A 13649-nucleotide genomic window follows, 5' to 3' on the forward strand; every position below is an offset into this window, starting at 1 on the left:
GGCGGCATTTCCTCTTCTAAATGAAAATTGATCGAACGCTGGTGGCCGACCGATTTTATCTAATCCCACATACAAAGAAAAATTACGGTTTAAAACGTCGGATTTTATAATTCCTCGTAATTCACGTTGTTCGTGGAAGCCTTTATTAATGACTTATAGACATGGAAAAGCTGTTGCATTCGTCGATCATTAATTTTAGTTACAAAGTCGAGAACCAAACCCACTTAGTATGTTCTAACTAATGCGTGTTCTAACCTTACGTTGTCCAATAAATACACGTAATTAGTAGGTGTCAGACGCCTTAAATATTCTTACCTTGTTGTCACGCCATTATCCGGAGACTTAGTTAATTATGTTAAAAAATGAGCACGGAGGCGGAAGTTCAAGTATTTACTTGTCGGAGATGTTAAAAGGTGGTTATTATATCTACGGCGATAAATAAGACGGGAAGTGTAGTGTTCGGAAAGTAGCAACTTAATTACTACTGGTGGGCCACTATTTTCGGACAGACGATTTACGATTTTCATTTCGGCGGCTCTTTTTATCCTTCAATACAGACTATTTTAACATAAAAACATATAACAAATAGAATATTCTTTTGTACACGCAAGATGTCTTAAATAATTACTGTATGAACCAGTTGTTCAAGAACAACTCAAATTCTGAAATTCATGGAGTACTTGTTTATTTTAAATATAGTCCCAAAAACTTTTAAATATCCAACAAAATAATTTTCTTCACCCGCTATTCCTCTCATTCTCCCTCTTTCTCGCATTTTTCTTTGTTCTCTCTCATTCCCTCATGCTCACTACCTCCCGCTCTCACTCTTTTTTACCTTTTCGCTGTATCACTTTTTCTTGCTTTCATTTCCTCACTCTATTATTCGTTCCTACATCCCCCATTCTTCTCTGCCCGCTTTCATTCGCTTTCAATCTCGTTCATTCTCTCTCACCCTCACCCTTTTTCTTTCTTACAGCCACTCTTGCTTTAATTTTCCCTCCTTCTTTCTTTTACTTTCTCTCGCCTTTCGCGTCATTCATCCTCGCTCTTTCCCACATGCGCCCTAGCGACTGCACCCTATCTCGCTCTCATTTCTCCGTCGTTCTTACTCTCTCCTCCTTTTTTTTGCTCTCACTCTTGGCTTCCCCTTTGCTCTCTTTCTCTTCTTTTCCTTTCTATGTAAATACATTTAGTTGTCATTCTCCTTTTTCCGTCTCATTTTCTATTGTTCTTTATGCCTTTATGTCGCTCTCACTCTTTTCCGCTTTTTCATTCTCTCATTCTCTTTTTCTTTCATTTCCTCTCGCCGTCGATCTTATCTCTCCCGCCCTCTTTCATTCTTTTCCTTTCTTTCCCGCACTTGTTCACCTCTCGCCTTCACTTTATTCCTCTCTCTCTCCCCTTTAACTCCTCCTCCTCTCTTTCACTCTCTCTCACTCTTATTTTCCTTATTTCGTTCTCACTCTCCTTTCTTCTCTCACTTTACACCCTCATTCTCCCTCTTTCTTTCTTATTTTCCCGTGCTCTTTCTCATTCATTCTTATTCTCTCTCTTCATAGATTGGTCTGATTTTCTGTCACTTTTTATGTCTCCCTCTTTCTCCCGCTCTCATTCTTTTCCCCCTTTTTTGCTGTCTCATTTTCTCTTATTTTAATTTCTTTTCTTTTTTCTCTTATTGTTCCTCGCGCTCTTTCATTCTCTTCCATTTCTCGCACTTTTCTACATTATCTTTTTCGTTTTTTTCGCTCATTCGTCCGCACTCTCTCGTTTTCTGTAATTTGTTCTCGCGATTTCATTCTCTTTCTCTGTGTGTCTCTATTTCATTCTCTCTTGCTTTCATTCTCTCCATTCGTTATCCTTTAGTTTATGTTTTTGTGTTCGCAAGATATGTCTTAACTTTTGAAATTCAATAAGTGCTTTATTTATTTAGAATACACTCCCAGAAATTCTTAAGATTCCAACAAAATAATTTTCTGGATTGAATACATCATTACCATCAATAAAAATTTTATTTTAAATATAGAAATAATATTTTCGTGATAAAACCTACAAAAATACATCGTAGAACCGAGTCAAAAGCCACAGACGGAATCACCCCTCGATATTCCGAGCGCATCCAGCCGCCACCCTCTTGCATACGTCGCAATTAAAAATAAAAATTGATCCGCGAAATCGCGGAGTAATCCCCAAATAATTACCCACGAAAGCCCCATAAATAACCCCAAATCTGATACACATCAAGAATTAGAAATTTGAACCGACACATATGTAGCCGGAGGCTGAAAGGCGTCTCGTTTAGGGGGCGGCAATTAGCGGAGCCGCCCGGAATGCTGGGAATTCCGGCGGAAATGCCGCCGTGCACTGTCACAGCTACTCAGCAAAGCTTTTCACCCCACGTTTAAGGGTCGAGGGATGACATACTTGCTCGGCGTTTGACGGAAACTAAAATGTTGATGAAATTCGTGTTTAAAGAGAGGAGGATTAGCAGCGAAAAAATTTAATAAAAAAATCCGAACGCTGTAGAAGTTGCCTCGTTTTGGCAGCACCGTGTCTGCCTTTTTGAGACGTTGCTGGATTTTTTTTTCGTTTTGGCAACTAAAAATCTAGCGTGTAGTAATCAGGAGCAAAGACGTGGGAGCACAATCTCAGATAAAACATTTTCGGGAAGAATGGGCACAGCTTCGATTTAATAACGTTGAGGAGATAATTGGTTTCAGGTGGAGAAGAGGAGAATAACAGGAAAAAGTGCCTTTTATCACGGCTATTGAAAAATGGGACTTAAAGAAACCTAAAGCGTTGCTAACAATGTCAAAGACGCGACCTGGAAACTTCTAAATTTAAACGCGCACTGTGTTTTCCATTGTAAAAAGGAAAAATCCCTGACTTTCCTTCAAGTGTCTGACGAAGAAGTGACATTCGGAGGCCTGCAGTTGACGGCGCTTTGGGGGTTTTATGTACCATAAGGGGTTGGTTTTGTTAATTGTGCTTCGTGGCATGATTTACACCGAACAACTTAGTTTAATTAAGAAAGTGTTTTTGTTGCTGGACCCGGGTGGTTTTAATAAATTAATTTACAGGGAAATGCAGATGTAATCGGTGTATCTGAGGGTTGAGGTAAGAAAGGGTAAATAGATGTAATTGATTCCGGTGGACGCAGCAAAAAGACAGGACAGTCCGAGGAGGAATTTCGTGATGAAACACGACTTATTATTTTAAGACAGCATACACATTCCTCAAAATTACCTAATTACAGCAAACATAAATTAATTAAGAGTGATCGATTCCGGTTGCACGCCACCAAACGTCAATACAATTTGTAGTTCTCCCGGCGCCTCCGCCATTTTTCTCTCCTTCTATTTACACTGTCCGTGCTGTTCCCATAATAAGATCGCTCTGTTATCGGAATACATCAACGAACTGTGCTCCTTGCACGCCAAAATAAAACTTTTTCCTTTAGTCCGTGAAAAGAGCTCCGGTTTCGATATACCCGTATTTGCACATAAATATCTCAATCGAATTTCGGAACGCTCAATCCGTGTTTAGATTCAAGTTAGCAAGTAGACCGGAGGGCTTATATTACTTCCGGTTGACCGCACGGCGCTGCACACTGCAAATAAATGAATCCGGCCCTGAATGTACTGCTTGGCTAAAGGGTTCGCGCCTTAGAGGTTAACTAATAGCTCCGTTTGCGCTCCGGTGATGACATAGAGTTTAGGATGCGTAATTTAAATGTAGAACTGGTAGGGTTGCAATCTCGGCTTTAAGTACACACGAACTTCACGGTTATTACGTAAAGTTTGTTCGTGATTCAATTATATACAGCGGGGGTTACGCGGTCCAACGTCGCGAGTGCAACGAGTTTTATGGAGGTTTTTTGAGGGTTCTGCGCGGTTTGGACATATAGGAAAAATAGGTACTAAAAACGAATCAGAAAACTCTGTACAGACAAAACAATGTAATAATCATGAGTCAATATTGACCAAAATACCTATCGTTGGGTGCATGAATCAGATTTAAAAAGTAGTCCCACCAGAATTAAAAGTGAAGGATCAAGATTTACAATTATACACGTAGGAAGTCATTTTGGGTTTCTTCACTTATACATTATTTTTGTGGGTCACCCTGTATAAGCAATTTAAAATAATATGAATATAATGATAAATCACAAATTATAAATTCATCATTTTAGCTAGGATTTATTTGCAAAATTTGGAGATAACGTCATCAGGTTTTAGAGGGGTTGTAAACGGATAAATTTTGATTAACAATTTACCATGTATCCGATAACTTTAAAACAAAATTAAATTGTAAAATATTGTCATACAGTTTTGTTTTTTTTTTTACAAAAATCTGGATACTTAGGATAAAAACTCAACACGGATTCATAAACTACAAGTAGAGGACTATGTTATTTTATAAAATTTAAGTGAGAAATTTTAAACGAGAGACCTATGTTTTCATATCCTAGAGGACATAAAGCGTCGAGTAAACAAACATAAAAGCAGCTTACTCTCTGGAAGTAAAAAGTTTTAGTTGTTAAAAAGTTTCTTTAGGAAGTTTAAGCATGCAAAAAATTCTTTCAAACGAGACTGGGTTTAATAAAAGTTGTACAAACTTCTCATTATCTGTCTTATTTCTGTCTGCTCGACTCACGTATCTGATCGTAATTATCACATAGTTTTAAACCTGTTCTGCAGAATACAATAAAACTCAAATTTTTCCTTCGATTGAAAAACCCGAATTTTAATATGCGAATGTCCGGCCAGGGCGCTAAGTGCCATATTTGGGGAGCATTTGGTATGCGGAGGGTGTTTGACACATAAAACTCGCTCCTTACCCCTTCGGTCACGTAATGAACATTTCCGAAATTTCGTATTCAATTCCGATATCAACGGATTTCGCAGTGCTGTGTAGCGGCGCCTTCATAGCCGTTCAATATATCTCCTTTGATAGGTCCATTTCTTTTGACAAACGTACGTTTTAACCCTTTAACTTTTGCGCCATTAGAGCCGGGAGCTGTTTCCAAAGAGGGTTTTTAATTTTGCCGATGCTTCCGGGGGAGGATGCAACTTATCACTTTTCGATAGAACGGCGCGATGGCGGGGCGATAAAATGAAATGGACTGGTTTATTTTTATATGTAGCGGAGAATTAAATGTGTGTTGGTAGTCGGGACAGAGTCGAGTTCCTCCGGGAACATGAGTCGCTTTAGATACAATGTTTTGAAATTTAGAGGTGGTGTTCGAAGGAGCGTTGGATCTGATTCAAAGAAACTGTAAAATTAGCATATTAATTACTTGTCTAATAAAATAATCAAAATCGAGAAGCCGAGACGGAGGACCTACTCTAGCTTACGACAGCTAAAAATCAACGACTTTTCTGAAACAACTTTTTAAAATATCCATAAACGTTACTCAACTTTCGCCTGTGATTCCCACAAGTTGTTAGAAACTTTTCAGCGTTTACCGCAAATTACTCAACAACAAGTTCGATCCTCTTCCAGACAGCACGTGTGTGGAATTTAAGAATTTCTTATTCCTCGTTAAATGAGCGCTCGGAAGACTCGTCTGAGCGCAACTTCCGAAAATCTCCATTAATAACCGCCACCCTCTTGTAGCATTAATGCCAAGCAAACCACGCGGCATCGGATATCCATTATCGGGTAATAAACATGAATTCTGAAGGCACGAGCTTTGTAGCAGTCCCCACAGAGGAAGCAAGGCAAGCAGACGACATCAAAGTACCCTACGCAATCATCATTCAAACTATTCGTTACGTGTAGCAATTCCGGACAAGAAGCGCAATCTTCTTAGGATGCCATTACGTCGGTGTATCCGACGGATATCTGAAGACCATTCATCGTCCTGCAACGTCCACTTCGACATTATCCAAACATCGCAGTCGAGGAATGGCTGCTCGGGTTAATTGCGCACCGCGGACTGGGCAAAGAAAAATTTACGTGATGGATTTATATACAACATATTGCGACTATTAATGAAGAAAACTTGAGAATCTGAACTGTTTTTTATAATTTCAGAAAAATAAGTTGAAAAAAAGTGTGATTATTTCGGCAGTGCGTAATTTTTCGGCCTAATTTCGCCTAGCGCGAATTTTGGATGTAAGTAAGCGACAAATCCGCTCTTCCCCTTCTCAGCTGCCATAAAATGTAATTCACGTCTTCTAACCGCACAATCTCGATCTTGCCGCATAAATCCCTTGAATCACTTAAACAGCTGCTCTATAATAAGCCGCAGCAGGGTTCCTGCTACACCATAGATCAATCCGATCGATCTTATTGTCTATTTCACAGAATATATTCGCAAAAAGACCGTTACGACGGGTTATTTATGGCCCCGGCGATGTTTTTCTCTCTCATTAGCATGGAACACTCCGTATGTTGCTCCGATCGATATTCACTCTTCGTCATGAAGCAATAACATTTTTATGTAGCGGCTTATTTTTCAACATCACGAAATTTCCTGCGCCAGTCATAACACGGCTGAGTAATTACGGCCGCTAATCTCCCGATTTTCTAGTCTTGCGAGACAATATTTATTTTATTTTGGGTAAACAGAGCCGGGGATCTTACAGAAATAGTATTTTCGTGGGTAACATGAGAGGGATGTGTCAAGAGGATGGGTTTTATTGACCAAAACACTCGCGTGGACGTTACTTATTGTTATTTCCTAGTTTATTTTTGGTTAAAATTCTAAAGTTACGGCGTGAACTTTCAACGGTTCCGTTACTTTTATCTAAAAATAAAGATGTATTATTTATGGCGGTAATAAATTCTTGATTTATTTTGGAGGAGGCATTGTGGATGGCATTCCAGATGGTGGAGCCGATTTTTTGCAAATGTGGCTACTTGTTTCTTGTATTTTCAATTTATATGTCTTCGCGTTAAAAATTCTGCCACTTTGCTTAACTGGTTTTCCATTTTCGAGTGGTGACATCACTTCTTTGATGGGATCGTAAGACCAAAGCAACATTTTTGCAAACACAAATCTCTGACCTTTATTTGAAATTTGACCTTTATCATGTTACTGTTACGCCAACTCGAAAGAAATTAAAGTTGTATAAAACACAGACGGACGGACGTTTATTTATGAATAAAAAGATAAAGATATACAATTTCTTTATTTATAGATTTCTCAGTTTTCGATACAACATTTTTACCATTCAAATTTTTGACGTTTCTAAATTTTCGATTTTCGATTTTGAGACTTTTGAATGTTTCAATATTTTAATTTTTCAGTTTCTCGTTTGTTCGATTTTTCACTTTTTCGATTTTTAATGTTTAGATGTTTAAATTTTTTCATGTTTTGACTTCCCGATCTTTAAATTTTGCCACTTCTTGGTTTTAGATTTTTAGGTTTTTCAATTTTGTTTATTTTAAAAATCTTTGATTTTTTGATTTTTCAGTTTTACGATTTTTAAATTTTTTAGTTTTCCGATTTTTCGAATCATCGATATTTCAAGATTTCGATTATTAATTCGATTGTTCAGTTTACCATTTTTTTAATTTTTGAATTTTGGGATATTTCGATTTTTTGACTTTTCAATTTTTCGATTTCTCGATATTTTCATGTTTGGATTTCTCGATGTGTCAATTTTTCTATATTGCGTTTTTCGATGTTGTAGTTTTTCAAATCTTCGTTTTACAAATTTTCAATTTCTACCTTTTAAAATTTTCGATGATAGGATTTTTCGATTTCACGGTTTTTCCTTTCTTGGGATTTTTGATTTTTCGATTTTCGAGTTTCTTGATGTTACAATTTTTCAACTTTCCGATTTAAAATTTTTCAACTTTTCGATTTCCTGATGTTTCAATTTCTCAATTTTTCGATATTTTAATTTTCCAATTTCTGGATATTTCGATTTTTTAGTTTTCCGATTTTTAATATTTTTAAATTTTAGGGTTTTCAATTTTTCGACTTCCCGGTTTTAGATTTTCAGGGTTTTCAATTTCTCTATTTTAAAAAATTTTAACTTTTTTGATTTTTCAATTTTTCACTTTTTTGATCTTTCAGTTTTTCGATTTCACGGTATACCGATATTTCCACTGCCTGATTACTCAATTTCTCGATTCTTCAATTTTTCGATTTTTTAATTTTTCAATTATTTAATTGTTGATTTTTTGATTTTTTGATATTATAATTTCTTGATATTCCAGTTTTAGGATTTTTCAATTTTTCAATTTTTTTTAACTGTTGATTTTTCCATTGCTCCATTTTTCAATTTTTCGATTTTTTGATGTCGATTTCTAGATGTTTGGATTTTTCGATTTCTTGTTGTTTCGAACTTCAATTCAATTTTCCAGTTTTTCGATGTTACGATTTTTTAATTTTCGATTAAATTTTTCAGTTTTGCGATTTTAAATTTTTCAATTTTTCGATTTTTTGAGGTTTCTATTTTTCAATTTTTCAATTTTTCGATATTTTAATTTTTCAATTTCTCGATTGTCCAATTTTTTAGTTCAATTTTTTATATGTTTAAATTCCGGATTTTTCAATTTTTTGATATTTCGATTTGTCGATATTTCAGTTTTCCAACTCTCGGTTTTCAATCTCTGCATTTTTAAAATGTTTGATTTTTGATTTTTCAATTTTTCGAATTTTCACGTTTTCAATTTTTCATTTTTTTCACTTTTTGAGTTCTGGATTCATCCATATTTCGAGATTTCAATTATTCGATTGTTCAGTTTTCCGATGTTTTGATTTGTCGATTTTTCGATTTACATGTCAATTTTAAATTATAAATTTTGTAACTTTTCATTTTTTAATTTTTTTAGTTTTGGGCTATTTCGATTTCTAGATGATTCAATTTTTCGATGTTTCGACTTTTCGGCTTGTCGATTTTTCGAAATTGCGTTTTTCGATGTTGGAGTTTTTCATTTTTTTCATTAAAAAACTTTCGATGGAATTTTTTAATTTTTCGCTTTTAAAGTTTTCAGTTGTCGAATTTTTTGATGTTTCAGTTTGTCGATTTCTCGATCTTTTCATGTTTAGATTTCTAGATCTTTCTTTCCATGTCTAGATTTCTTGATATTTCAATTTTTCGATTTCTTGGTTTTTCGAACTTTCGTCTTTTTGATTTTCCAATTTTTTTGTTTTTCGATGTTACGATTTTTGAATTTTTCGATTTCAAATTTTTCAATTTTTGATTTTTCGATATTCTACTTTTCCAATTTCTCGATAATCAAATTTAAACAGTTTTTCGATTTCTTATATTTTCAAAATTTAGATTTTTCAATTTTTTGTTTTTCAAGTGGCTCTTTCGATGGAAAGAAAATTTTCCATCTTCTCGATTTTACAATTTTAGGCTTTTCAACCTTTCGATTTTTAAAATGTCTGATTTTTTGATTTTTAAAATGTTCGATATTTCACGTTTTTAATTTGTAGATTTTTGGATTTATCGATTTTTTAAATTATAAATTTTGTAATTTTTCAATTTTTAATTTTTTCAGTGTTGGGCTATTTCGCTTTCTGGATATTTCGATTTTTCAATTTTTCAATTTTTCAATTTCCCGGTTATTCGATTTTTCGGCTTGTCGATTTTTCGAAATTGCGTTTTTCGATGTTGCGGTTTTTCAAATTTTCCATACAAAATTTTTCAATTTTTCCCTTGTATATTTTTCAATCTTCCAATATTTTGATATTTCGATTTTTAGATTTTTTCGTGTTTAGATTTTACGATATTTCAATTTTTCGATGTTTCGATTTCTTGATCTTCCAATTTTACTACTTCTCGGTTTTAGATCTTTGGGTTTTCAGTTTTTCCGTTTTAAACATTTTTATTTTTTCGATGATTTTAAAATTTTGCAGTTTTTCTATTTATCGAGATTTCGCCATTTCGATTACTCGATTATTCGTTCAATTTCTCGATTTTTTAATTTTTCAATTTTTTAAATTATGTTTTTTTTAATATTTCAGTTTTTAATTTTTCGATTTTGGGCTATTTAGATCTTTTCACGTTTAGATTTCTCGATTTTTCGATTTTGCACTTTCCGAATTTTCGATTTTCCGATTTTTCAATGTTACGATTATTTTATTGTTTTACATTGGTCGAAATGCGATAGATAATTGTAAGACAAGCTATAGATTTTGAACTTTTATTTCTCTCCTTATATGAATATCAAATTTTGTAATCGTCTCTTAAACATATTACAGATGTCTTCATTCATATACATGAAATCTAATGATACCAGAAATAAATTAATAACGTCCAAAACGACAATTAGTTTAACTATTCGGAGCTTTTATCTTGGTTTTTAAATTAGGTAATTAAGACCAAAATGAGAGTTTCCCTCAAATTAACCAAATAGTCTTAATGAAGGGGTTTTGTATAATATTCTTATTCGTTTGTACCCATTTTAAATGAGAATCTGATGCTTAAAGCAGTTAAAGTACTCATTAAATTCCATAAATCTCAATTTTCCGTCAAGCTAAAAATAGACTTTTTCATTAAAAGCAATATTTCGACCATAATTCACATGTGATAAAACATGCATGCGTTTTTTCCAAACGTTTTTAGCCAAAAAACATTTCTTTTTAGCTCCGGAAAGCGCTTTACCAAATTCAAATGCCGACCCCGAACGAAATAGAAAGTCCCGATTTAAATATTTCACGAACTCCTTGAATAAAGTTCTTTAACATAAACACATCTCCAACAGCCGACACAATTTACCGAAGTCAAACAGAATTTCCTCTCAGCTTCGATCAAAAATATATTAGAAGGGACAAAAACCGTCTTATTTCCGGCTTAATTAAAAGAGCAATCAGGCAATGACTACTTCATCGGTGTAATACAGCTCCCATTAATTAACTCGGCATCTGTTTTTCAGCACTTTGCCTGTAAATTGGGAGCTTTCAAGAACCCTCGGCACTGTTTTGCTGACCTGAAACTCGGCGATGTAATGCGTTTAGCTTGTACTTGGAGAGTTTAGCGGATATTTGTATAGTTAGTTTATTAGGTCAAACGGCGTTTCGTGCACCGAAATTAATTCGCCTATGGCCGGATGGAAATTGTTTCACCTGGTAATTATTATAATCGATTGTTGCAGCTAACTTGGAGAATACGAAAAACGACATAGCCCTCTACATCGGCGTGACCGTGGGCATTTTCGTCGTCTCGCTGCTGTCCTTCTTCCTCACGAGGATGTACTGGAAGAAGAACAGACACCAGAGTCTATATAATATGGCTTCTAATGGTAAGTGTTGCTTAACTGAATAATAACGTCACCGATAAAAATATCACTATCAGAAATTAGGAATAACAACAGACTTAAATTAAATCCTCGGTAAAGTTTAGGCGCACGCTGTTTTTCCGTACAAGTCTGATGGCCAGTTTTAAATATTTTATCACTTGTTTGCCAAACAATTATTAACTTGTTCGTAAAAGCGAGACTGTTTCTACAAAGTCATTATTATTTCATTACCGTGTTAAACATACAGAGTGTCTATAAATGATTGTCACAGCTGGAAATTTAAATCTGATTTAATTCGCCGTTAACTTACAGTAAGATTCACTACCTGTCATAAACTGGCATGTAACGTCAGTTTGATTAAAGTTTTATTGTGTTCTACCAAGCTCTAAAATCAGCCACTTAACTATTGAAGTACTGAATAATTTTTTAAGATAGCAAGATCGTTGCGAAAGCTACATAAAAAATGATCATCACAACCTCTCCTTTTGACGTTTTTATGTTCCAGTTTCTATTAATTTATTGAAGTTTGGCGATTAAATTTTGGGTGAACTTGAAGGTGTGACGTTAGTTTGAAAAGGGTTGAAATAGTAAAATGTATATTGTCGCTCACAAATATTAGAAATATTACAAAATATAAACTGAAATCATCAAATAAATATTCATATTTTTCACGTATGTCTAAACTTTGGTACTTTATAGTTTATAGTTTGTCTCAGATCAAATGAACCTGGTTATTTTCATGTTTTCTTAACGTTTCATAACCGCTAGAATACGAAAAAATTGGTCTCCTGTTTCCCTTCATCTGTCGTCTGTCTATCTGTGTCTATTTTTATTCGACAAATAGGTTTCGAAACTACTAGACAAATTGTTGGCAAATTATGTATGTATCCTCCAAAATTTAGCTAATCAACCTCATCAACCCCTTCAAAATTTATTTTAGTAAAAGTCATTTAAATTTTGTAAAATAACATACTCCTCTATACGTGTGGTTTATGAATCCGCCTTGATTTTTTCTTATATTACGACTCTTATTATGTATTTTTAATTTATAAGGGTTATCAGAAAAGAAAAAAAAAGCTTTAGACCAATTTTTGTTTTGCACTCTTTACACAGTTCTATCCATTCTTGTGAAATCACGTATAGGGTATCTCATCTAAACCCTACCCCCCCTCAGACCGTTCTCTAAGTTTGTGTTTTATAAAAAACTACTGAAATTTGGATACATATCTGTGGTCCATAAGAAGTAAGTGAAGTATTTAAGACAAATAGTAACATGTAGAGAAATAAGGATTTTGTAATCAAGTTCCACTCCCTTCGTTCACGACGAAAAAAAAAAATCATCACAATTGAGGTAGGGCGGGTGGGAGGGGCTACATTTTGCCTTTTTTTTCTTAATATGTGTAATCATCTTTTCACAACAAGAAACTTTCACAATTTGTATAAGGAAATATCGATTTTGCAATTACGCTCCGCCCCTCGGTCTGACAACGAGTGAAAAATTCATCACAATTGAAAGCGAGACGTACGGGTGGGGCTTCCCTTTTGGTTTTCTTTTCTAATTAATACATTTAGTTTTCTTTGTATAACACTATTAGTTAAGAACAAATTTCACATTGTAATTTCTCGTAAAAAAATAAGGATTTTACAATTAAGCTCCGCCCCTTGACTTACGACTAATAAAAAAAATTATCAGAATTGAGATAGGGCGGGTGGGCGGGGCTTGTATTTTGCCTTTTTTCTTAATATATATAGCCAATAGCCATATTTTCACAACAAGAAACTTAAAACCTGGTTAAAATGGTACTTTTTCTAATTAATACATTTAGTTTTCTTTGTATAACACTATTAGTTAAGAACAAATTTCACATTGTAATTTCTCGTAGAAAAATAAGGATTTTACAATTAAGCCCCGCCCCTTGACTTACGACTAATAAAAAAAATTATCAGAATTGAGATAGGGCGGGGCTTGTATTTTGCTTTTTTCTTAATATATATATAGCCAATAGCCATATTTTCACAACAAGAAACTTAAAACCTGGTTAAAATGGTACTTTTTCTAATTAATACATTTAGTTTTCTTTGTATAACACTATTAGTTAAGAACAAATTTCACATTGTAATTTCTTGTAGAAAAATAAGGATTTTACAATTAAGCTCCGCCCCTTGACTTACGACTAATAAAAAAAATTATCAGAATTGAGATAGGGCGGGGCTTGTATTTTGCCTTTTTTCTTAATATATATAGCCAATAGCCATATTTTCACAACAAGAAACTTAAAACCTGGTTAAAATGGTACAATGGTACTTTTTCTAATTAATACATTTAGTTTTCTTTGTATAACACTATTAGTTAAGAACAAATTTCACATTGTAATTTCTTGTAGAAAAATAAGGATTTTACAATTAAGCTCCGCCCCTTGACTTACGACTAATAAAAAAAATTA

At 34.1% G+C, this 13649-nt stretch overlaps 1 protein-coding gene across 4 annotated transcripts in view; it reads left to right on the forward strand.

Annotated features, from left to right (window-relative positions):
- Positions 1-13649, forward strand: part of LOC135133759 (netrin receptor UNC5B) — a 241189-nt gene that overhangs the window by 215803 nt on the left and 11737 nt on the right. For all 4 annotated transcript variants that reach the window (XM_064062253.1, XM_064062255.1, XM_064062256.1 and 1 more), the window contains one exon: positions 11062-11208. In XM_064062253.1, the coding sequence (XP_063918323.1) occupies positions 11062-11208 (147 nt within the window). The remainder of the gene's footprint in view (positions 1-11061; positions 11209-13649) is intronic.

This window comes from Zophobas morio, unplaced genomic scaffold (genome assembly GCF_036711695.1).
Source record: "Zophobas morio isolate AGI-343-1 ecotype UQ-CSIRO unplaced genomic scaffold, CSIRO_AGI_Zmor_V1 ptg000022l, whole genome shotgun sequence".
Lineage (NCBI taxonomy): Eukaryota > Metazoa > Arthropoda > Insecta > Coleoptera > Tenebrionidae > Zophobas > Zophobas morio.